This window comes from Impatiens glandulifera, chromosome 6, assembly GCF_907164915.1.
Source record: "Impatiens glandulifera chromosome 6, dImpGla2.1, whole genome shotgun sequence".
Classification (NCBI taxonomy): Eukaryota; Viridiplantae; Streptophyta; class Magnoliopsida; order Ericales; family Balsaminaceae; genus Impatiens; species Impatiens glandulifera.
This window is the reverse complement of record NC_061867.1, coordinates 40294902-40321796: the sequence shown is the minus strand read 5'-3', so window position 1 is coordinate 40321796 and position 26895 is coordinate 40294902. Positions and strand designations below refer to the sequence as shown.

The 26895-nt window shown below is 24.5% G+C and overlaps 1 protein-coding gene across 1 annotated transcript; it reads left to right on the top strand.

Annotated features, from left to right (window-relative positions):
- Nucleotides 1–26895, top strand: LOC124943596 (ras and EF-hand domain-containing protein homolog). Its single transcript, XM_047484083.1, is given in 12 exon segments — nt 1–192; nt 258–315; nt 361–877; nt 996–1371; nt 24274–24296; nt 24401–24485; nt 24487–24513; nt 24926–24968; nt 24971–25056; nt 25117–25197; nt 25299–25423; nt 26817–26895. Coding segments are annotated over 12 exon segments (1692 nt in total).

Sequence of the window (26895 nt, the reverse complement as noted above, 5' to 3'; positions counted from 1 at the left end):
ATGTGGAAGGTGGAAGGAGATGCGTTTACAATATCTCTAGTGCCGGAGGATGTTGAGAAGCCCACAGCGAGATTAGAGAAAGCATTGGTTCGAGATCGGTGGATGGATCCTGTTTATGAAACAATGAAATTCACTAAGGAAACGAGATCAGGGAAGATGAATCAGAAGATCTACAGTTTTCTTATGTCAAAGGTGTTAATTCTTCTCTATTTGACATCGGCAGTATGTACATTTGATTCCATTTGACGTTATTGCAGGATGATTTGAATAGGAATGATCATCGCGTATCTAGTGGATCAAATTTCACAATTTCAAGTTCTGATAGCAGTTTCGACACAGAAACTCCTTCCAAATGAGCAGTGAAGAATGATAACACCGTCACTGAACACGAAACAGCATTCTCTGATTTCACTACTACAGATGATTCCCCGAACAACATTGAAGAACCTGAAACGGATATGGAGCTTCAGACTCTGAGAAAGCAAATCGTGAAGGAAAGTAAGAGAGCGCAGGATCTAGCAAAAGAGGTCGTCACTCTGAAAGAGGATAGAGACGCTCTCAACCTAGAATGCGACAACTATAAAGCCTTCCATAAACGTCTTGATGAAGCAAAAGCTAAAGATAGGTTGCATTTCAATAGAGGCAATGCGTTCAATCTCCTTGAAGAACTCAAACAAGAACTGAGTTATGAAAATGACCTAAATGTCAACCTCCGTTTGCAACTCTGTAAAAGGCAGGAATCAAACTCCGAGTTAATCCTAGCAATTCACGACTTAGATGAAACCTTAGAACAAAAGAATAATGAGCAACTGAAGATGCAATACGAACTCTCCCAAATAGAGAACCTGGAAAATGAGATGAAGAAGATATCAGAACAGTTAGCGGATTTTTTTGACATCATAAGCAAACACGAACTTCACATTCGAAAACCAGGCTGAAGGATTCAAGGCTGATCTAGATACTGTATCTCGCTCTACAATCGAACATCAACAAAGGGCAATAAAATCTGAGGAATCCCTAAGAAAGATTTGCTTACAAAACGCTAGTACCTCTGAGAGGCTTCAGAAGGAATTCAGAAAGCTGTCTTTTCAAATGACATCCACGTCCGAAGCAAACGAGACAATAGCTACTAAAGCCATGGAGGAAGCAGATGAGTTCATGGATGAAATAACTGCAATTGGTAATCTAGAGGAGGTAAAGAAGAGAACGCTTGACAGTACAAAATCCGAGTTGGAGACTCTAATACTACAATGTCACGAGTTTAAACAAGTAAAGTCATCCTCGTACGACGACAACAAACATCTACGAAACATAATCGAAGAGCTGGAAAAACGAATCGCCACTACTAATTGCTCTCATGAATCCCTAAAGGTTAGTTCTTGACCAATGCATTGTGATATTAACACCGTTTGAATACAGAAGTATTTTCAAATGGATTTGATTTATAGTTAATATAGTTTGGTGAAAAATATCAAATAAGTCCTCAAGCTTTATTCACTAGATCAAATAGTATCATAAGAACTTATCATATTAACTTTTAAACTAATTGATTCATTCCATTTATGCAGGGGCAAGATGCAGCTGAAGAAAGAAACACACCAATGATAAGTTTAAAAGGTCAAAAATGATAAAATTATAAATGACATGCTAAAAGTGGTAATAACCCTCTTATAAGGGTTATTCCATCAAATTTAAGTGAAGTTTGCTTCACTTCTATCAGCGCTGTAAATATTGAGCGAAGCAATCTTCACTTGGTAGTGCTTGTTTTACTCATTTGAGTGCTGTAAATCCTCAGGTGAAGCTTGCTTCACCTGGTAGTGCTTGTTTTTTTTTTTTTTTTGCTGACTTACATGAAGGTATAAATGCTCTTACATTAACATATAAATGTTTTTACATAAATGTGTTAATGATTTTACATGAACATTTATATATATTTAATATATAATTATAGAAAATATAAAATAATTTAAATAAGCACTGTCGCCAGATGCATTTCCCGCCTGCGACAGATGCATTGTCGTCTGCGACAGATGCACTGTCGCCTGCGACAGATGCACTGTCGCCTTCGTCACCTTCGTCGGATGTATATTTCACTGTAAAACAAATCAGCCAAGCTCTAAAACCATTATTCCATGACCTAACCTACATCCTAGACTCTAAACGACAAAACCCTAAAACGACGAAGGTCTAACCTGAATGTTGAAGACGTTCTAGTTTTGTTGATGATGAAGGAAGGATCCGTTGATGATGAAGGAAGCTTGATGATGAAGGAAGCTTGATGATGAAGAACCTTGATGATGATGAAGGAAGGACGGGGAAAGGACGGTTGGTGGAGAGGAGGGAAAGGGGAGAAGAAAGTGACATTTCAGTAACTGAAAGGCGCACTACTGATTTGATTTTTTTTATTTTTTTTTAAATAAAGGGTAAAACTGACCTTTTGCCTCGGCAAAAAGTCAAAAATGATAAAATTATAAATGACATGTTAAAAGTGGTAATAACCCTCTTATGAGGGTTATTCCATCAAATTTCCCCAATAATACTAATACACTAGCTTAGAAATGCACAAATTCCGAGCTAAGACTTGGTTTGGGTAAAAGAAAAAACTAATTTATTTATAAACAATTTAAATTTTTTTTTAGAATATTATTTATATGAAATAATATTATATAATATATTTTAATTATACATATTAACAAATTTAATAACATTTGTTCGTTAAGTTACTCGGTCGGGTACAGGGATGGGGAGTGTGCGAAACTCAAACCCGACACCCGACTATATAAAATTTAAATGTTTTTTTTTTCATTAAAACTTAAGGTGACTTTTCAAATGTTTCATCGTTATCAATATCATCATAAATACATCATTTAACTTGATCTTGTCCACACTCAACTCCAAATATCATCCTAAATACACTACTCTCCATCCTTAAAATTTTATACTTTCAAAAAAATATTTCTCAACCATAAATCTTGATCTTCAATTTACTTTAATAACAAAATATTATTTTTTCTAATAATTTTTCATATTCAATCTTTTAACTTTTTTTCAATTTTCATTATATTTTTTTTCACTTTAGTTTATATTTTTCAAAATTTATCAAATAAATAAGTAGATAGATAATTAATATTTTTATTTGTATTTTTAACCATTGATATTACTAATTTTAAAATTATTTATTATAATTATATTTTTTTCTTTAATCTTTATAATCTTATAATTAATTTTTTTAATCGGGTAATGGGTTCTCGTCGGGCATCGGGTACCGACGAATCGGAGGTAGGGATAGAATTAGAGATACACGTCGGGTTCAGAATCGAATAGTGAAATATAAATCGGGTACAAGGATGTATACTTCACTACCCGACGGGTAGAGTACCGTTGTCATTACTAGACAAATCTATGTTACGCCTCAGGTTTTTACAGTAAAAATGTGTAAATGTGTAGGACTCATTATTTGTTTCTCCAATTCACTTATTTTATTCATAATTTTTATTTTATTTTATTTTGATCATCCCAATTTTTTCAAACATATCACGACTCTAATTCATGGATATGTCTTGTATATGATAAGTTCATAATTTATAGTGCAAACTTGAATATTAAAATAGAAGTGTTGATAGAGTTGTATATGATAAGTTCATAATTTAAAGTGAAAACCTGAATATTGAAATGGAAGTGTTGATGGAGAAGCATAAATGTATGGAAGATGAATTGAATGAGATGCAAAGGAGATACTCAGGATTAAGCCTCATATTTGCAGAAGTTGAAGGTGGAAAAAAATAATTGATTATGACATTGCGCAACCTTAAAAGTCATAAGGTTGTTCTTCTTCTAATAATACCTCAAAATGCTATTTATCTTTGTTGTTTATAAGTAACTATTTTTTTTCTCATTTGTAATGTAGAAAATATATAGTCTCCATTCAATCATATTTTCCATTTAAGGAATTACCTGAGTCTGAAATAAATGATCATCATGGATAAAGTTTTATTTTAATGGTTTAAGCATTTGTTGGAATATTGTAAGTACGGATGAATTTTAAAGTGGAGGACATTGTTGTTTAAAATAAGTTCGCATGGGAATTCATTTATTTTCATAACCTATATATATATATATATATCAAGATATTATAAATAATGTCATCTTTATCTAAACAAAATATTTTTTTTCTTAATTTAAGTCATTTAATTAATTGGAGTTATATATGATTTAGTTTTTTCTTTAATTTAATAAATAATTTAAGTATGGATATATTTAAGAAATTGATCAAACTCACACACACACATATATATATATATATATATATATATATATATATATATATATATATATATATATATATATATATATTATTTATATTATTTATGTATTCTAGATAAACATTTTATTTAATATTTAATTTAATAATAGTTTTTTATTTTATTAGAAATAAAAATAATAATTATTTATGAATTATTTAAACATATTAAAATATTATGAATTGTTTTAAAACTAACTATATAATAAATATTAAAATAAAAGATAATATATAATTGACACGAATATATTTTTATTATTAATATTTATAACTACTATTTATTTTCATAAATATACATATATAAATAAATTAATAAAATATAATAAATACATAACATATAAATAAAAGGTTATATATATATATATATATATATATATATATATATATATATTCAAATATTAAAATAAAATAATTTATTTATTTAACACTATATTTTAAATAATTTATTAATTTAATTTATAATATTATTTTATAACAAAAAAACAATTTATATTCTTAAAAAATATATATAATATTACTTCAAATATTGAATAATTTTTTTATTCTATTTTAATATATTAAAAATAAATAAATAAAAATGAAAACAAAATATATTAAAAATATATTAAAAAAGTTTTTGTATAATAGAGTTTTATAAAAGAGAATCAATATTTTTGACAATATTTTTGACAATATTTTATATTTGAAAATAAAATACATTATATAAACTTTTAATTTTATATATTAAAATAAAATATATTATATTATATTCTATAATTATTAAAATAAAATATATTACATAAATATTAAAATAACAAATATATTTTATTTTTATTTAATTTTATAAATATAATATATAATTAAAACTAAATTAAATAATTTAAATAAATATTATAAACTAAAATACATAACATAATCTTAAAATATTTATAAAATTTCAATTAAAAAACATTAAAATAAAATAAATTACAAAAACTTACAATATTTAGAATATTTTACAATTACTAAAAAAATAAATTACATAAACTTACAATATTTATAATATTTTACGATTACTAAAAAAATAAATTACATAAACATACAATATTTATAATATTTTACAATTACTAAACTTTTAATATTTATATAATATAATATATTTTATTTTAAATATATAATATTAAAGTTTGTATAATGTATTTTATTTTAGTATACATAATTTTATTTTAGTTTATAATATTTATTTGAATTATTTAATTTAGAATATTTAATTTTAATTATATATATTATATTATAAAATGGAGTAAAAATAAAATATATTAGTTATTTTAATATTTATGTAATGTATTTTATTTTAATATTTATATAATATAATATACTTTATTTTAATATATAATATTAAAATTTTATGTAATATATTTTATTTTAATATATAATATTAAAAGTTTATGTAATATAAAATATATTATTTATATAATTATTAAAATAAAATGTATTAAATAAATATTAAAATAACATATATTTTTCTTACTTAATTTTATAAATATATTATATATAATTAAAATTAAATATACTAAAATTAAATAATTTAATGTTACGGCAGCAGCAAGAGCCGACAAAGGAGCAACAAAGAAGAGAAGAAAAGTCTAAAATATATTATATTATATAATTATTAAAATAAAATATATTATATTATATAAATATTAAAATAACAGATATATTTTATTTTTACTTAATTTTTATAAATATAATATATATAATTAAAACTAAATATACTAAATTAAATAATTTAAATAAACTAAAATATATAATATAAATTTTAAATAAAATAAATCTTTAAATAAATTACATAAATCTAAAAATATTTATAAAAATATCAATTAAAAAAACTTTAAAATAAAATAAATTATATAAATTTACAATATTTATAATATTTTACCATTATTAAAACTTTTAATATTTATATATATGTGATGTAACTTTATTAAAAAAAATGAAAGGTTTTAGTTTTTTCTGTAAATTTTTTTTTTTATATTAATATATTTTATTTTAGTGTACGATATTTTATTTTAGTTTATAATAATTATTTCAATTATTTAATTTAAAATTTTTAATTTTAATTATATATATTACATTTATAAAATTTAGTAAAAATAAAATATATATGTTATTTTAATATTTATGTAATATATTTTATTTTAATATTTATATAATATAATATATTTTATTTTAATATATAATATTAAAAGTTTATATAATATATTTTATTTTATTATATTTATTTAAATATTTAATTTAGAATGTTTAATTTTAATTATATTTATAAAATTAAATAAAAATAAAATATATCAGTTATTTTAATATTTATGTAATATATTTTATTTTAATACATAATATAATATATTCTTTTTAATATATAATATTAAAATTTTATCTAATGTATTTTATTTTAGTTTATAATATTTATTTGAATTATTTAATTTATAATTTTTAAATTTAATTATATATATTATATTTATAAAATAAAATAAAATAAAATATATGTGTTATTTTAATATTTATATAATATATTTTATTTAATATATGTATTATTAATTTTAATTATATATATTTATATTTGTAAAATTTGAAATTCTCATCATAATTATTGCAATATTATATATCATGGAAATTCTAAATTAATAAAATAGAAGACTGAATTGATATGTCAATAATTCTTGAAGGTGCCAATCAAGTCAATATATATATATTTTTTCTTTTTGAAATACAGTGATATTAGTCTTTGCATTTATTATAGTTTTCAATTAATAGGTATTTTTTTCTTTAAAAGAAAAAACTCTCATTTTTATTTTATGTTATCCAGATCTAACATCACAACTATTAATTTTTAAATTAGCCATGAAACAATTTCACTAATAATTCAATATTGAGTATGCATAAAACTAAGTAAAATTGAAATTCAATTCGTTTGCAAAACTATATGGGTAGATATGTAGTGGAATGCAACTATATATCTCCAAACAAACATAACTCATGATTTGAGTTTTAGACGTTTACATTATTTTATTTTTTATTTTATTTCAAACTAAGTAGTTTAAATAAAATTTTAGTTGAGTATACATTATTGATATTTTCGATCAAAATCAAATAAAATACATAGTTGACATCAAAACTTGTTTTTTTTTCTATTTATTACAATGTTACGGTTCAATATTTTTAAATTAATCAACATAGTTTGCATTAAAGGTGCATATAATTTGGGATTGAAATGATGATAAAAGAATTATTGCTCAAATATATATAATTATATAAAAGTGTAATTAGACTTCTTGCTTTTTTGTACTCTTTAAAACAATAATCATTTTAAAGTGTAATATTTTCAACTAACATTTAGTTCATATAAAATTAAGTTATATTTTTTCATTTTTAATATGTCATGTTAGTTTTATCATCTCTATTTAAAATAAAAAAAACAAATCAATAAAAACTTATTAAAATATACTCATGTATGTTTAAAAAAACTGGTTAAAATTTTTGGTATTTTAATATATTTAGCCTAACATGGTTTTTTAAATATCATTCTATTAAAAAAATGAATAACTGAATCAAACATTAATTAATTAAAATATAAAAAAATTTATTAAATTATAATATAAAATATTTAAAATTTAATCAATTAAAAAAATCAAATAATCTAATTTTATTATCAAACAAATTTGTTTATAAAAAAACCAATAAAAATTTCTAGTACATCTACTTTCAAATATGCTAGACTTAAAATCAAATATTTATATATGTTAACTTGTTAGACAAAAATAACAAATATAATATTTTTAGGAATAAATTCATATTTCTTTCTTAATATAAAATTGAAAAATAACCCATTACAATTATAATCTAGTTGAAAATTTATGAAAGTTAAAATTAAGAATGATTTTTTATTTGAAAAAAAATTATTTTTTATGGATAGCCAGTGATCATATATATATTTGGTATTTAAAATTGTAATTTTTTTAAAAGATAAATGTATATTAAAAGTTGAAAAAATTATTTAAACATAATAATAATAAAACATGACATGAAAATAACAAATAAAAATTAAGAAAAAATAATAATTAAAAAGTTATCGAGCTCGAGAAGAACGATTAACTCTCCCGACAGACTCTACTGGTTTTTCCTACACAATCTCAGAAAGGATCATAATAATAGTAATATGAATGATACGCATTTGACGACTATGATCATTGAAAGTTTGACGATTTCTCTATATAGTCCACCAAAGAATAATTGGGATGATAACCCAAATATGTAGATCTGTCATATCCGTCGTATCAATTCAAACTTCTCAGTAACTATTTAAAGACTCGGGCTCACCCAATGAATCATAGTAATACTCCATAAAATGCTCCAAATACTGGTCACTCATCGACAATGTAAAAGTAAGTGAGTTATCAATTCAACCACTTTTTGACACATACGACTAGCCATAATGCAACATTTTTTCATGCACATATCATCTATTATTCCACAGTGAATAACGCTCCATCCAAAGAACGATATTTTGGATAAAATCTTTGATTACTAAAGTTTTTCCCAATAAAAATTATATGGAATCATCTTAGCGAACAACTTGTAGTTATGCCCTACATGAAAACTATACATATTTTGCCAACGCATAATGTTTTGTTTAAACGATGATACTTGTTTGTGTCATACCAAAAGTAAAACTCTATTATGGGACGAAGTCTCTATATTCTTTCTATATCTAATTCGGTTAACGAAACCACTAGACCGAGAATCAAACATGTCCTTAACAATGACTTTTACATATAACAATGGAAATAATAATGAAACAATTTCCTGATACGTCGTAGTCAGACTTTTGACACTACATCAAAGGTCGTCACAATATCTAATCGAAAAAACATCCCCCTGGTATTTAAATTATAATATGATTTTATAACTTTATTTAGTGTAAAAATAATAATGTATATTATTTTTTATATAATTTTATTATTTTCACAATCATTGTATTTTGTCCAACATTAGAAAAAATGATTTTATTTTTATTTTTATTTTTAAATATAATGTGAACTATATATAATAAGCCAAATAAACTCTAATGGGGATTTTTGAGATTGTTTAAAAATGTTTGTATACAATTTCTGGGATATATAAAAATTTATGTTAATTCAAATTTATATCTTTATGCAATTTATATTTATGGTATAAACTTATAACTGTCTTTTTATTTTTAGGTGTAAATTTGTTTTTTATTATTAAAATATTATACATATAAATAATTGTATTTATTTTTTATTAATTATTATAATTAATTATTATTTATTTAAGCCGCTCAAATATAATTTTGGTTGATAGTACATTATTGAATTTTTCGATCAAAATCAAATAAATCATGTAGTTGACATCGAAACTTATTTTATTTTTTTTTTCATTATTAATATTATGATTCATTTTCAAATTAATCAACTTAGTTGTACTAAAAGTGCATATAGTTTAGGAGTGAAATGATAATAAAAAAATTATTATTCAAATCATGTATAATTAAAAAGTGTATTTAGACTTCTTGTTTTCTTATTAAATATCTCAAAACAATAATCATTTTAATGTGTAATATTTTCAACAACAATTTAGTCCATATAAAATTAAGTTATATTTTCGCAATTTTAATATATCATGTTAATTTTTTCAATTCTATTTAAAATAAAAAAAAATCAATAAAAACTTATTAAAATATACTCATCTATGTTTAAAAAAATTGGTCAAAAATTTTAGTATTTTAAACTTTCAATATATTTAACCTTACATGTTTTTTTAAATATCACTCTATTAAAATTTTGAATAATTGAATCACACATTAATTAATTAAAATCTAAAAAAATATTAAATTATAATATAAAATATATATATATTAAATAATTAATTTAATCAATTAACAAAACAAATAATCTAATTTTATTATCAAACAAATTTGTTTATAAAAAATCCAATAAAAATTTAAATAAACCATTATCGCTTATGATTGCACATCTACTTAAATCAAATATTTATATACGTTAACTTAATTATCAGATAAAAATAACAAATATAATATAAGTAATACATATTTTTTTTGTTTAATATAAAGTTAAAAAATAAAATATTGTCAATTATAATCTAGTTGAAAATTTATTAAAGTTTAAATTAAGAGTGATTTTTTTATTTAATATAAATATTAATTTTATGGGGATAATGGTAGTATAATTTGTATTTAAATTATAATTTATTTATTTTTGAGAAATATATATGTATATTAAAAATGAAGAAAAAAAATGGTTAAGCACACAACACAACGATAAAGAATGTCGTGACATGAAAATAAAAAAAAAAACAAAAAAAAAAACCATACATAAAAAAGTTATATATATATATATTTCTGTTAATTCCAATTTATACTTTAGGCAATTTATATTTATGGTATAAACTTATAATTGTCTTTTTAAGTGTAAATTTGCTTTTAATTGTTAAAATATTATATTTATTTTATATTAATTATTATTATTTATTATTCATTTATGCCATTAACTTAGCTCGAGAATAAAAATTTAAGGATTCAATTTATTTAAAATATTTTAATTATTTAATTATTTTATTATAATTGATTAATAATATTAAATTAAATAATTCACTAATTAGAATGTCTTAATTGATTATTTATTTTATTATTATTGATTAATAACATTTAAATTAAATCAATATAATTCACATAAAAATGTATATATTAATTAAACTTTTATTAAAATTAATAAATAAACAAATCAATACAATATGATATAATAAAATTAGAGTAAATTAAACTACAAAAATAATACAAATTAGTGTCCCAAGCTTATTAAATGTAATAAATAATAATTAATAAAATATTTATTAATTTATAATAATAAATTTATTAAATATTAATAATTTAAAACACAATTAATTTACATATACATATCTTAATAATTATATTTTATCCTCTTACTATATATCATATAAATATAACTTTTACCAATTTTTATACTTCAAATTAAGTATATATCATATCTTAATAATTTTTATACTATCTTATATATCTTTAGAGTATATACTTTATAAAATTTATATCTTCTATAAAGTATAAACATATAAACAAAAACAATTTATACCTTCTATAATTTCACCAGTTAATCATCTTAATCAAAAGTAATTTAAGCATTCAGGTATACGTCTAATTAAAACACCTAATCAAATTGGACCCGTCATTTAATTTAATTTAATTTAATTTAATTTATTTATTACTATCACAATTGATTTCCGTATGATACATACGGATAATGATAAAAATAAAATAAATTAAAAAAATTATAATAATATTTATTTAATATTTAAAATTATTAAAATAAAAAATATAACGCTCTCATTTCACATTTTATTCACTTCGATAAAACAACTTATTTTCTCACATGTTTCATCACATATTTTTTCCAAATAAATCTCTCATTTCGTGACTTTACACTTTCACTTTGTCAATCAAATATTTGATTCATATTTTTTAATAATTAGTATCGTGACCTCACACTTTGGTCAATTAAATATTTGATTCATATTTCTTTAACCACTTTCAAATGATACCGGTCTATTATCTTTCGACAAACCACATCTCAATCACATTTGATTAAAGATTTTACTTGTTTTGTTAGGTTGCAAATCGAAACCTACAAATAACATTTTAAAATTTATTTTTAACCGTTTTAAGTTAATGGGCGGGTCAACCCACAATCCGACTCAAGTATCCATTTACTCTCACATAAATATCCAAATTAACCACAGCTCTCGACCCGGCAATCCGGACACTTTAAAAATTAAGCATCATTATATATATATAGATTAGTTAGTTAAAAATTTGAACTTTTATTGTTAAAATATCTCGCGTTCATCAAATTTGGTGTTGAATCTTAAATATAAAGTGTTGTTAGCCTATTTTGTTAGAAGGTTGTACTTGTTTTGTTAGGTTGCAAGTTCGAAACCTACAAATAACATTTTTAAATTTATTTTTAACCGTTTTAAGTTTATGGGCGGGTCAACTCACAATCCGACCCAAATATCCATTTACTCTCACATAAATATCCAAATTAACCACAGCTCTCGACCCGGCAATCCGGACACTTTAAAAATTAAGCATCATTATATATATAGATTAGTTAGTTAAAAATTTGAATTTTTATTGTTAAAATGTCTCGCGTTCATCAAATTTGGTGTTGAATCTTAAATATAAAGTGTTGTTAGCCTAGTTGGTTAAAGAGTTGTAATTGTTTTGTTAGGTTGCAAGTTCGAAACCTACAAATAACATTTTTAAATTTATTTTTAACCGTTTTAAGTTTATGGGCGTGTCAACCCACAATCCGACCCAAGTATCCATTTACTCTCACATAAATATCCAAATTAACCACAGCTCTCGACCCGGCAATTCGGACACTTTAAAAATTAAACATCAAACATCATTATATATATATATATAGATATGTGACTTATGTCATAAATCATGTGTTGTTTTACCATCCTATTATTGAGTTTTGACACAATTCATTGAGCATGTATATATTGCAATTTATTAATATCTATCATTATATTTCAATTTAGTTTTATAATTTAAATATTTTTTTAGATATTATATATATTTTAAATTAATTGTGATTTTGTTGTTACCTTTAATGTGTTACTAGTGTCGTCACCATAATGTATCTCCTACTTTTGTCGTTGTAGTGTCATATTGTCATGTCATAAATGTATTGTTTCTTGTTACTCGTTCTATAATCGACAAGTAGATGTACATTATTCATATAGCGATACGTATATTTTGATCTATTTTTATATATATAACATATTAATAAAACCATATTTTTAATGAAATGCAATTTTGGGGTATAATTTTGGTTTTAACGTTGGGTTATAATGTCGTCATGGTATAATACATTGTACCTTATTTTTTTAATCGAGGTTCACACGAGTCACCAAACATTAATTTGCGTGATATTAATATACATGTAAGTATATTTTAATTTATTTTATATATTTCGGTCAATTTTTATATATAATATTTATTCATAAATTTATATTAAATTTAATGTAATTTTAGCATAAGCGTTAGTAGTGTCGTCGTCAAAACGCATTTTCTTATTTTTGATGTTGTGTCGTACTGTTGTAATGTCATAATTGTATTGTTCCATATTTTACAATCGTGGTTGACACATGTTAATTAGTTTACATGTGCGGTATTAATATGTGTAAATATATTTCAAATTAAGACTTTTTTTATCGACCATTATAACGCGCGTTTTTTCGTTTAACGTTGTTGTGTTTTATTGTAATGTTATAAATGCGTCAAGTTTCTTGTTATAACAATTGAGTTTGACACGAGTCACTAAGAATATATATATGAAGAATATTAATATATTTATAAGTATATTTTGAATATGTTTTTTAAAATATTTTGATATATTTTTTTATATATAATATATTAATAAAAGATATTTTAAATCAAATGTGATTTTAGTATAAACGTTGGTAATGTAGTCATCATAATGTGTCTTAATTAATATCTGATGCATTGTCTTCATTTCATAAATGTGTTCTTCATTGTTTTTTCAATGAAACAGTTTCATTTTGATGTCATTTCATTAAAGTAACCAAAAGTAGAGGACAATCCAAAATGTGTCAAGATCAAAGCTAAAACTTTAACTTTGATTAAACCAAATGAGTAAGAGATATAAAACATACCAAACCTAGAACTTTAACAGTCTAATTCAAATGAGAAATTTCCTCTTTGACTAAGTTCCATTGCCTTCAAACGTTATTATTCTTTTTTTTCTATATAATTTCTTCTTTCTTTTGTGAATATATTATTTCTCAGCATCAACATCAACTTTTCCTTACTGTTCATTTAAACCTCTATTTATCCTTTACTCTTTCTTTGTTTGCAAGTAATGTGCACAATTCGAACGCCCTTCTTTTATTTAGAATGCTTTTCTATAATTAGTGATTGTATAAACAATGATGGGATACAAATTTCTTCATTGTTCATACAGGTTGACACAAGTTACTAAGAATACATGTGTGTGGTATTAATATATCAATAAATATATTTTAATTTCTTTTTTATTTTAATCGATTTACTACATATAATATATTCATAAATATGATTTTGATGTTAGCGTTAATAGTGTCATCATCATAATGTGATTTCTTATTTTTTATATTTTGGTGTCCTTTCGTAATGTTATAAATAAATGTGTTGTTCTTTGTTTTACAATCGAGGTTAACACGAGTCATAAGTAGGTGTGCGAAATTAATATACAAGTATATTTTGAATTATTTTTATTATTTAAATATTTTGATCAAAATTTTATATATAATGTATATTATTAAAATATATTTTAAATCAAATATGATTTCGGTGTTAGCGTTAGTAGTGTCGCCATCCTAACGCGTTTTCTCCTTTTTACCACACCAACACAATGAAGGACGACACAATTTATTAAAGTGGTGGTGTTTCATTAAATTTTTTTCGTTCCATCACTTGAAGCTAATTTATGAAGAAAGAGAAACAACCAAAGAAAGTGATCCACTACCAAGATATTTGAAAGACGATCAAGTCTCATTTTGCCTAACTAACCATAAGATTTCACCTTAGTGTTTGACCAGAGATCAAATCCCGCAACATTCAATAAACCAGAGATCAAATCCCGCAACATTCAATAATAATTTTCCAAATAGAAAACGTTTTTCGCCAAGTTGATTAACCTGCGCCCTACTCCATGTTGATAAACATCATCTGTGCGCCTATTCCATGCATTTAGAGCCTGGCTTACTCCACTCTATGATCTAGAATCCATGCCCTCTTGGTCTCGCCCGTGGGTCAATAAGCCTTACCAATTGGATTATTCCTCCATGTATTTTGGCTATTTTGTCATTAGTTATTATTTCTCCGTTCCCTAAATAAATTACGAAACATATAAAATTACTATATAAATATTTTATACTACATCGATGTGCTGATATAAAGACCTTTCACGTTACATGTATGAACTTTTTTTTGACTAAAATTATATTATTATGTTTATTTAAAAAATGCCCTTATATGTACACAGATTTTAAAATTCATGTTCTTAAGCTCTTCCTCAAGAACATCGAGTCATAGACGTTATATAAGTGTCCTGAAATGTGTGTTCATATTTATGAACGGCCAATTAAGGCTTTGGATTGATTTATTTAATTTAAAAATAAATAAATGTGATAATCCGATTTTCAATTTTTTTTGATGTCATAATGTTTATATAGTCATTGAAGAATTGTAATACTTTACTATGGTGATGTGTGATATTCGATCAATTTTGTTTTGAGTTTTGGTAAAAATAAAATAAATCGGAACCAAATTCTCAAACTAACCTTGTTTCACGTTCAACTTCCCTAACTAACTTAGTTTGTTCATTCATTCCCAAACTAACCTACTCTACTATTCAAACTCAGTTTTTTAATTTATTTTTATTTTTTTAATTTTTTTATATTTAAACTTATTATATATATATATATATTTAAATTATTATTTTTATTAAAATATTTAAATTATTATTTTTATAAATTTGATTATTTATATTTAAATTTATATTTTAAATTATTATTTTTTATAAATTTAATTATTTATATTTTAATATATATTTAATTTTAATTATTATTTTATATAACTTTTTATTTTAAAAAATATTATATAAACGAGAATGGTTTAAATATAATGACAAAAAAATCATAAAAAAAACACGATCGTTCAAAGTGTCACCAAATAAATGGAAAAATAACAAGATTAAGCATCTGAGAAACAATAATAAAAATATAAGTAAAAAATATTTATCAACGAACAAACATAGCATAAAATATAGTGTTAACGATTTCAGATATGTTCAAGAAAATCAATATTAGACGTTCTCAATTGGGAGAAATATGATAATTTTATTCTAGTGAAATTTTGAGAAAGAGAAAAATTAACGAAGTCAAAGTCAGTGTATTCTAATTGAAATAGATAACTCACGAAAGATTATAATTTGTGGGAGGTGTGACCAAGAATGTTATACATGAATAATCACATTAAAATTTGTGAGAGGTGTGGCCAAGAAGGTTATACGAAACGTAATTAAAAATTATTTTGAGTAAAATTGTCAGTAATTTAGAGAAGAATGATTGTAATTATTTTTATAAATTATTAAATTATTATATATGGTTGTTAAAATATATTAGTATTTATTAATTATTTATGAGGATTGTAGGGTGAATATTTATTATAATATAATAAATAATAATTGAAATGTAAATGTATATATTAAAATTAAAATTATAATATTTATAAAAATAATAATTCAAAATATAAATAATAATGTAAATATATACATCAAAATATAAACAATCTAATTTATAAAAAAATTAAATATTTTAATAAAAAAAGATTAATTTAAATATATATAAATTTAAAAAATAAAAATAAATAAGAAAACTGAGTTTGAATAGTAAAGTATGTTAGTTTGGGAATGAATGAACAAAGTATGTTAGTTTGGGAAGTTGAACGTGAAACAAGGTTAGTTTGAGAATTGGTTCGATAAATCGGGTATAGAGGCCGGTTGGTTTCTTCAATTTGCTTCTTAGTAGAGTGAAGTGTTTGTAATAATTTGCTATTGTTGTCTTTATTTGCCAAAGAAAGAGAAACCACATAAGAAAGTGACACTACCAAGGCATTTAAAAGACGACCAGGTCAGGTCTCATTTTGCCCAATTGACCATAGGATTTCACCTTCATGTTAGGTGTTTGACCAGAGATTTAACATGCAAGATTAATTTTTCAAATAGAAAAAGTTTTCCGCCAAGTTGAGTAACCTGTGCCCTACTCCTTGTTGATGCACGTAATATGTGCACCCGTTCCACGCCTTTAGAGCCTGGCCTACTCTGCTCCTTGAAATAGGATCCATGCCCTTTTGGTCTCGCTTGTGGGTCACGCCTTTATAGCCTGGCCTACTCTGCTCATTGAACTAGGATCCATGCCCTCATGGTCTCTTCCGTGGGTCAATAAGCCTAACCAATTAGATTATGCTCTATGTATTTTGATTATTTTGTCATTAGTTATTATGTATCCATTCCCTAAATAAATTATAAAACATATAAAATTACTATATAAATATTTTCTAATAAATATAAAATATTATTTTCTTTAGGCCTTTTTTATTTTATTTTAATTTTTACACTTGTTTATTATATATTGTCTTAAAGCCTTGTTTATTTATTAATTTATTTTCAACATCATGACCTAACTTAGACATTATGTCATAATAACAAATTTGATATGAATTTTATTCATATGTTGAGACACGAACAACCTTTATCAAAATGTCGTTATCTCTTTTTATTTTACGAGGTTCGAAAGGATTATCAGAAAAGAGGATTTCGACGATTAAAACATACTAATATCACGTCTACCATTTTGGGTTAATATCTGACTCGAAAATCGAGAGGAAAATTAATTATGGTAAGATGACTATAGAATTTTGATTTTTTTTGTCTTTGGACGAATATTTTAAACGTTAGACTATTTTATAAACGTGTAGATTCAATCATAAGATTATTATTCCATATATCATTTACATTACCAATATTAATTTTTTATACTGATATAATTTTTATTGTTAAATTTAAGACGGTTTTTATACAGATACAATTTGTGATTATCTCAATAATTGTAAAATTTCGTATGTGTTAATTTTTATCTTGAGAATTCATATTTTATTTTATAGTTTATAATTTTTACTAATTGGTTTGTTTCAATTATATATATGTATATATTGTTCAAAGTCACAATATTAGAATTTTTAATTATATAATTCTTCGAGTATTTATGTAAAAGAAAGTGGGCCGACAAATAGGTCCAATAGTTTACTTGGGCTCATTTGTATTTTTAAGAACTATTATTACTGCTCGAAAACCTAAATAACACTCTCGATTTTAATTATCTTCCTCTCACTCTCTCAAAATATAAATGTCTCTTCATATTTATTTTTTCTCTCACAAATCATTTTAGGTCAAATGAGACCACCCTCCATTCCGCAATTCTATTCGGCGGCATGTAAGCTTGAATTTGGTTGGATTTTATAATTATATGTAAGTAAAAGACTTTTCAGATTTTTTATTTGTAGATCGTCTGCTACTATGGTTTATACTTTGTATATATAATTCATGAATAGATTTGTAAATTTATCCGTTCTTCATTAGATTTGAGTTATTAGAGTTTTGATTTGAACTCTTCTCTGAAGTTTTTTATATTGATTTCATTCTAACGTCTTGAGTATATATCCAATTCAATATATAATATTATTATTACTATGTCTAAAGATTATTTTTATAATTTATTTACAGGTTATCGAAGAGATTGATAATACAGGGCTCTTTCTTGGAGAGTGAATCAAGTTTGTAGATGTAAGTGAATGTTATGTGATTTATCTTTAAAATTTAATTTTGATAGTGATTATTGAGTATATTTTTTCTTTGTAGGAAAGAAATAATGATTATGTTAGTGATCTTTATAATTTAAGAAAATATTTTAAGATTCTATTAGTGTTGATTTTGATTGAGTTGAAATATTATAGTAGTATGATATTAAATGTGTATGTTTACATCAAATTATTTTTAAATATATAGTAAATTCTAGCTAATTAACCCAAAAAAAGAATCATAGTATTGTTCCTAGAACGGTAATTTGATGTAAACATAGTATTGTTCCTAGAACGGTTAGGGAATACGATTAACAATGTATAATTAAAAGCGGGCTATAGAGTTAAATATCTATAAATATATAACTGTATATTTACTTTGATTAATGTTAAATAGAAAGAAAATATATATTTTTATTAGTAAGATGAGATTATATCTTTAAGATGGGTACGTTCAACATTCAGCTTTAGGATACATTTTGGTAAATAGTTTAAAGATGTTATTTATACATTTTCAATTTAATTTATATTTATTTGTTTTCATTATATTAGGACAATAACTTTGAAATTTTATATTAGGACAATAACTTTGAAATTGATATTACGTTGAGTATGTCATTCTTGGATGGAGAAAGGATTGATATACAATTTGAGATATATTATTATAATAAAATATAGTTTAATTTGTATGTGATATATATATTTTTGTCATCAAAGGCAACTCTTAATTATTTACAGTTTCAAGAAAATTGGTTTCTTCAAGTACAATTATATTTTACGTTTTACTATCATAGGTTTCTTTACTAGTTTTATTTCACTAATAATATTTAATTTGTATATCATGACTTTTAACTGTTTGTTCTCTTCTTTGTAGCAAGGAAGTCATCTAAACTCATCCGAATGTGAAAGTTCATCATATTCGAAGCATTTCAGAAATATGAACGGTCGATGTGAATAAGGTAAATAGTTAATTGTTTAGTTGTGTAAATTACAGAGATAAGAGATGGTGTGTTATCAATTTATTTAAAATTCAAACTGAAATTGATTTTCATCTCTCAATTTACCAAAGTCTAACTATAAAAATAATCAAACAAACACTTAATTATTATAAATGTTTGATAAAAAAAAAAATTTGAATTAATAATGACATAGAGTGATAATTCACTTGTTTCCCATTCTCTTCACAAAATTAAATAAACTTTAGAGAATATAACTCTCCCCCTCTATCAGTTTACATAAGTAAACTAATGATTCTTGGAACTCCTCTTCAACAACCAACTTAAAGCTTTTAAAAACATTAAAATCTGAAAATTTGCACTTAGTAGGTCCACAATTTTCTACATAAATCATCTATAAAAGTGAGAAAATATATTTTTCCAATTTGAGATGTTGGTGTTATTGTTTCACAACTATCATAATGACTTAACTACAAACTTTTTGATTCTCTCCAAGAGCTCTTCTTCGGTCTTTTTTTCCATCAAAACAATGAGTACACACTATCTACCTTGATATCTAATTAATAAGCCTCTAACCAATTTTTTTGTCAACATTATTTGAAGATTCTTGTAATTGAGATGACCCAATCTATGGTGCCAGAATTGAGAAACATCTTCATCATTGACTAGAAAACAAGATACTTTAAGTGGTCTCATCATTATTAGATAGTGCAACAATATTGATCACAAAAATCCAGTTTCTAGTTATTGACTAAGTCATAAACAGACATTTCTAAGGATGGTAAAACGTGCAAATCCCTCGTTTGCCTAATATGATTACTCTTTTCTATTGAACTTGTCCGATACTAATCAGACTGTTCTTTAATTCTGGACACTATCATCACCTCTTGAAAAACATAAATAGGACTTTCTATTTTAATTCTCTTCCTCCTTATAAACGTCTCTTTATATTTATTTTTTCTATCACAAATCCTTTTGGGTCAAATGACACCACCTTCCACTCCTCAATTCTAGGACAGTATGCTACAAATGTGCAAACTTGAACTTATTAATAGTTGGATGTTATAGTTATATATAAGTAAAAGACTCTTTTAGATTGATTTTGTGTTGATAGTCAGCTCCTAGAGTTTATACTTTGTATGTAACTCAAGAATAAGTTTGGAAATGTCTTAATTCTTTATTTGATTTAAAATCTTCTCTATAAGATCTTTAATTTTTTTTATTGATTTAATTCTAAAAAAATCTTGAGTATATATTCGATCTAATATAAGATTATCATTATGTCTAAATATTATTTATTAATTTATTTGCAAGTTATAAAATAGAATGTTAATACATAGTTCTCTTTTAAAGAGTGAAACTAGTTTATAGATGTAAGTGAATGATATGTAATTATTTGTAAGAAAATATACTATTTTTTGAGTAAGATGATATTATTATTTTTTCATTAGTATATGTATATTAGGACAATAAAATTCACTTTGAAATTGATATTAAGATGAGTAGGGTGTGCTTGGATGGATAAATTATTGATATATAATTTGAGATATATTATTCTAATAAAATATAGCTGAATTTGTATGTTTAATCTATATATTATATACAGTATGTATATTTGTCCTAAAGTATTGTAACTCATAATTATTTATACTTTAAAAAAAATTGATTTCTTAATATATAGGTTTCATCACTAGTTTTATTTTACTAATAATGTTTAATTTGTATTACTTACTTTTATAATAAATTTTAACTATTTGTTATCTTATTTGTAGAAAGAAAATCATTAAAACTCTTTAGCATGTGGATGTACACTGTATTGGATTTCAGTAATATAAATGGGTCATGAATGAGGTAAAGAGTTAACAGGTTAATTGTGTATTTACCTACAACTATGTGCTTTACCAATTTATTTAAAATTCAAACTGAAATCGATTTTCATCTTCTTAAATTACCGAAGCCCAACTATAAAAATAATCAAACAGATACTTAACTATTATAAATGATTTATATTAAATTTAAAGTCTGATATTATCTATGCACATAAATGTAAATTATACCTACTTTATATCTAACTAAGATAGATAAAAGGGAGAAGGTGCTAAAGAAACACTAATGTTGATTAGTTTCTAACTAACATACATATAGTCTATTCTCTCAATTTTATCTTAATTTAATCTATCAAATCTATCACCAACTAGTTTAAAATAGACAATAACAATAGACAAAATTTTACTAATATATAAATTGTTATAGTGAATTCATACATAGTGAAATATTAAGTATGATAATTTATATAGAATAATAAAATTTTGTTTGAGATTTAGAAAACTATTTTAGCATTGTCAAACAAATGTTTTAGTTCATGAATTATATATTAAAGGAAATCATGCTAGTGCATGAATAAATCATGAGCTAATTGTGGTTGTATACTCTCTTCAACAAAATATTTCTTAATGAATTGATTTATTTATAAAAAGAAACGTGAATTCCTTAACTCTAATTTTTATTAGTTGACAATGAATCACTATTTAATGACACATTTACAAAATGTAATTGTATATATTGAGAGTGCTTATTAAATTTCTAGTGTAAATTGACTTCTTTCCAAAAAACTAAATTAACAAATACATTAAACTTAATTTTTTTGTGCTTTGAAAAAAAAATCACAAACGCTAGTCACTCTAATTTATATTAATTATTTTATTATCTTATAAAGTTTATGTCTAGGATGGTTTATATCGAATATTTAGAAAATAAGTTTAAGATTAGAAATGTATAGATGGTTGAAAAAATAATTAAATGAGTTGATATTGAGTTTAAACGTGTTTTTCAATGATTTGTTAATAATTGAATATTTGTTTAATATACACAAAACATTAATTCAAAATAAAAATAATACATTGGAGAACACATTTAAACTTAACATCAACTCACTTAATTTATTTAATCAACTAGTTACACATTTCCAAACTCAAACACAAACTCATTTCTAGTTATTCTATACAAACCATCATAGACATGAACTTTACAAGTTACCCATAAAATGAAAATACATAAATTTAAGATCCAAGAAAAATTATAAATAATAATGATCTTTTGGAGCACAAAAACAAAATGAATAAAAAATATTTGGTAAATAAATGTTCTTTAAGGAAGCCAATTAAAACTTAATTTTTTTTTATATAATATCACTATACACAACTCCAAGTAATGTGTGATCACCTCGTGATTTGTGGTAAATCTATGTGAGCAAATCTTGATGATAAATTTTGAGACATAAAAAGACACTAGAAGAATATTATGTAGACATTACAATTTTTTATTAATCATTTAAAATGTGTTAACATTAATATCAAACTTATAATAAAACCAAATATACAAATAAGATCGAAATTAATACTTGGACTTTTATTAACTGAAAAAAAACTTTATTGTAACAAACTCCATATTTTTAAGCATAACCCTTTACCACGAGTCTTGATTTGTGTTTATTAAACTTTTCATGTTTATTTATCTTTATTTTAAATACCTATTTGACTCTTATTCTCCTTGCACCCTTGACTATTATAGCCTCTAGCCACATTGGGTTCAATATTGCCTCTTCAAAAGTTGTTAATACATTTTGACATTTAGTACTATTTGACTTGTTTCCTAATCTTCATCATAGTTCATAATCTCTTTATCATGCAGGTGCTCTTCTATGTTACCTTCTCAGTCTTCTAAATCAATTCTCATAAATTGAATCTGAAGCTACATCATTAGTGATGTTTTGATTGGAAGTGTTTATTATTTTTGTTCTTGTTAATTTGAATATTGTTCACTATTTTCTCCTTCTTCAAGTTCACTATCACTTTCTTCTTTCAGAACTTGACTTTTTCATTTTAATTCTTAACATGTCTCTACTAAGTCTATTTTCTAATTTCATAATTTCTCTTTTTTAAAGATAAAATCTAGACTTATGCAATTGAATTATATAAACTATAAGCTTTCGACTTACCACTTACACCAAATAGGGATCAATCAAGGGAAATTTAATGAAATGACCCTCATAAGTGCCTTAATTCAAAAAAAGGCCCACGCCTGCTAATATTTACAAAATGGGTCTTTTTATTCTGCGAAAAGTTTGAAATACCCCTCGCGCGCCTGATTTATCGCTCATTTACGAGAAATGTCATTCACGCATTTTCATCTAAAATGCGTGAGTTGATTAACGCGTTTTAGATGAAAATGCGTGAATGGTATATTTCTCGCATTTGATGTTTTAAAAGTTATCATATTCAGTTTTCATATATTTTAAACAATTCTCGCATATACGATTGAATAGACTACCAAAGAAGACAGTTAGGGTTTCATATCGATTTACAATAGACTACGAAAGAAAACGATTGAAGAATCTCTGCGACTGCGATTCTACAAGGAATAGAAAGAAAAGTGAATGACAACTTTTGATTTCGTTTGTATATTAAGGTTCGAGGTTTTGATTTGGTGACATGGATATATCTTTCATCTTCTTCTGTTAGGTTGGGAAGACGTCATTGATGAATACATAAGAATCATGTGGAGCCCTACGTTCTGATGATGATTTATTTTGTTGAAGTTCTTGGATGTATTTCTTTGTCCAGTATTTTATTTATTGCTTCGACTCTGTAGGTATGTGAATCGTAAGTTTAGCAATCAGTATAAGGCTTCTATTGAAGCTGATTCCCTAACTAAAGAAGTTCAGCAATTTGAAGTTTGAAGACATAGCCTTAACTTTGCAGGTCAACTTTCTTCACTATTAGATTTTGATTGGATTATTTAATTGGTATGTAATATCAGCACTAGATTCTTTTTTTCAAGATCCTTAAACACATTAAAAGAATGTATTTGGTGGCCACAAAAGGATAATGAGGTTAAATTTCGTGCCATTTTATTTAGGGTTTAACAACGGGATTCAAACACCTAATGATTTACAATGAAAAAAGTGTTTAGGTTGAATATGCCAATATGGTCCTATATACTTGATATAATGGTTAGATGATAATTTCTATTCATTTTCATTCATTAATAAGTTGAACATGGAAATGTCAGTTTGGTGATGGACTAAATGTCTCACTTCTACTTTCAATTTTCATTACACAAGTTATACATTTAATTTCTCAATATTCTTAGTATAGTAATCAATCCCTGTAGATATGGAACACATCAGGACAAGAAAGGTTCCAAAGCCTTGGCGTGGTTTTTATCGAGGGGTTGATTGTTGTGTTCTCGTCTATGATGTTAATGTGATGAAGTCATTTTTGCTTCAGCTACTAACTATTTTGGTTAAAAAATTCATAAATTTATTGAACTAACTATTTTATTCGTTTTTTGGGGTCTTTTAGGCTAGCCCACATGACCTTGAGAACTTTCCATTTGTGGTCCTATGTAACAAGGTAGATGTTGATGGTGGCAACAATAGGGCAGTATGTTTGAATCATTTTTTGACATCAGAAAATAACTAAAAATATTTCCTAACTTATTTTGGCTACTGATCACTGTATACATACTGCTCTCTGGATTTCAGGTTTCAGAGAAGAAAGCGAGGGCATGGTGCACTTCGAAGGGTAACATACCTTATTTTGAGACTTCAACAAAAGATGGAATGAATGTTGAAGCTGCATTTGAGTGTATAGATAAAAATGTTCTAAAAATGAGATAAATTATGAATCATGTACATTGCTTCAATATGTTCTTTAATATTGCATTTATCCACAATTCAATTGTGTTTTCAATTATAAGACCTTATGTCTTTTAGGACATTATTTGTATTGGGTTACATGTACTTGATTTTATAATTACATTTACACCTTCCTTCCCCACACTAGTCCATATCACAACCATAATCCAGATGATGTCAACTTCTATACTTTCACAGTAATATCACATCCACCAGACACCAGCTTCTGAATAGAAGGGGCCCAAGAAACTGATGTTACTCCTACAAGATGAGCCTGCTCTATCATGGAATTATCCCAACCACCGTCGGATCAAGAAGTGAAAATTGAGATGTTTCCATCTGAAGATCCCAAGCCAGACACAACCCAAATTCATGAGGATCCCAAGCAATTGAGTTCATAGATGATTTATGGTATGTGAATACATGTGCCTAAGCCCACTCGTTCTGATTGCCTTCTTTCCATATTATTACTCTACCTTTGTATCTGCATCTTTGTATATTTATCAGTTGGAAGGATTTTTAGACCATATTATTTTGTTTTAAATATCTTTTTCTATGCAAATAAATTTTGAAGAGTACCAATACTGTACAAATGCTAGAATATGTTAATACAAACTTTGCCTTTATAAAGTAAAAAATAAACTGAGACAGAAACAATAAATTCTTATACTGCATTATAATTCAAAGAAAAGTTTGAATGAATAGAGCCTTCAAATTTATATATAAGTTAGTTCCTGGTTCACAAGACATCGCGAGCAGCAATTCTGCTTACAATGGCATCAGCTACAGAGGATATCCCTAGTTCGAGTCCAGATATTTTGTAGTGCTGATAAAGAAAGAGCAATTAGTCATCCTCCTCCTCTTCCTCGAGTCTTTTAAAAAAGCATGAAACAGACGCAAAAAATAGATAAATAATACCTTCTTTATCTGAGCTTCATTTGCTCTTTTTTGAAGTTCGTCTAAGTCAATTTCTTTCCCCCTTGACAAGTTTGTAATGGTTTTCATCTGAAATTAATGTCAACAACAACAACTTGGTATACACTATCTTTACAGGATTAAATAAACTTGTTTTGTTAGGTTGCAAGTTCAAACCATACCTATAACATTTTTATTTTTATTTTTAACCGTTTATGGGCGGGTCAACCCACAATCCGACCCAAGTATCCATTTACTCTCACATATATCCAAATTAACCACAGCTCTCGACCCGGCAATCCGGACACTTTAAAAATTAAGCATCATTATATATATATAGATTACCAATAAAAATAGGATAAAAAAAGAGGCTTACCAAAAATACTGTTGAGATCATCTTGCATGCAAACCACCTCTTATGCATTGCTGCTTGAGCAGCTGTAGAAGCTTGAATGGTTTCGAATCGAAGATATACATAACCAACACTATTCCTGTATTTAGTGAATTGGGATCTTCAAATCAATTTTAA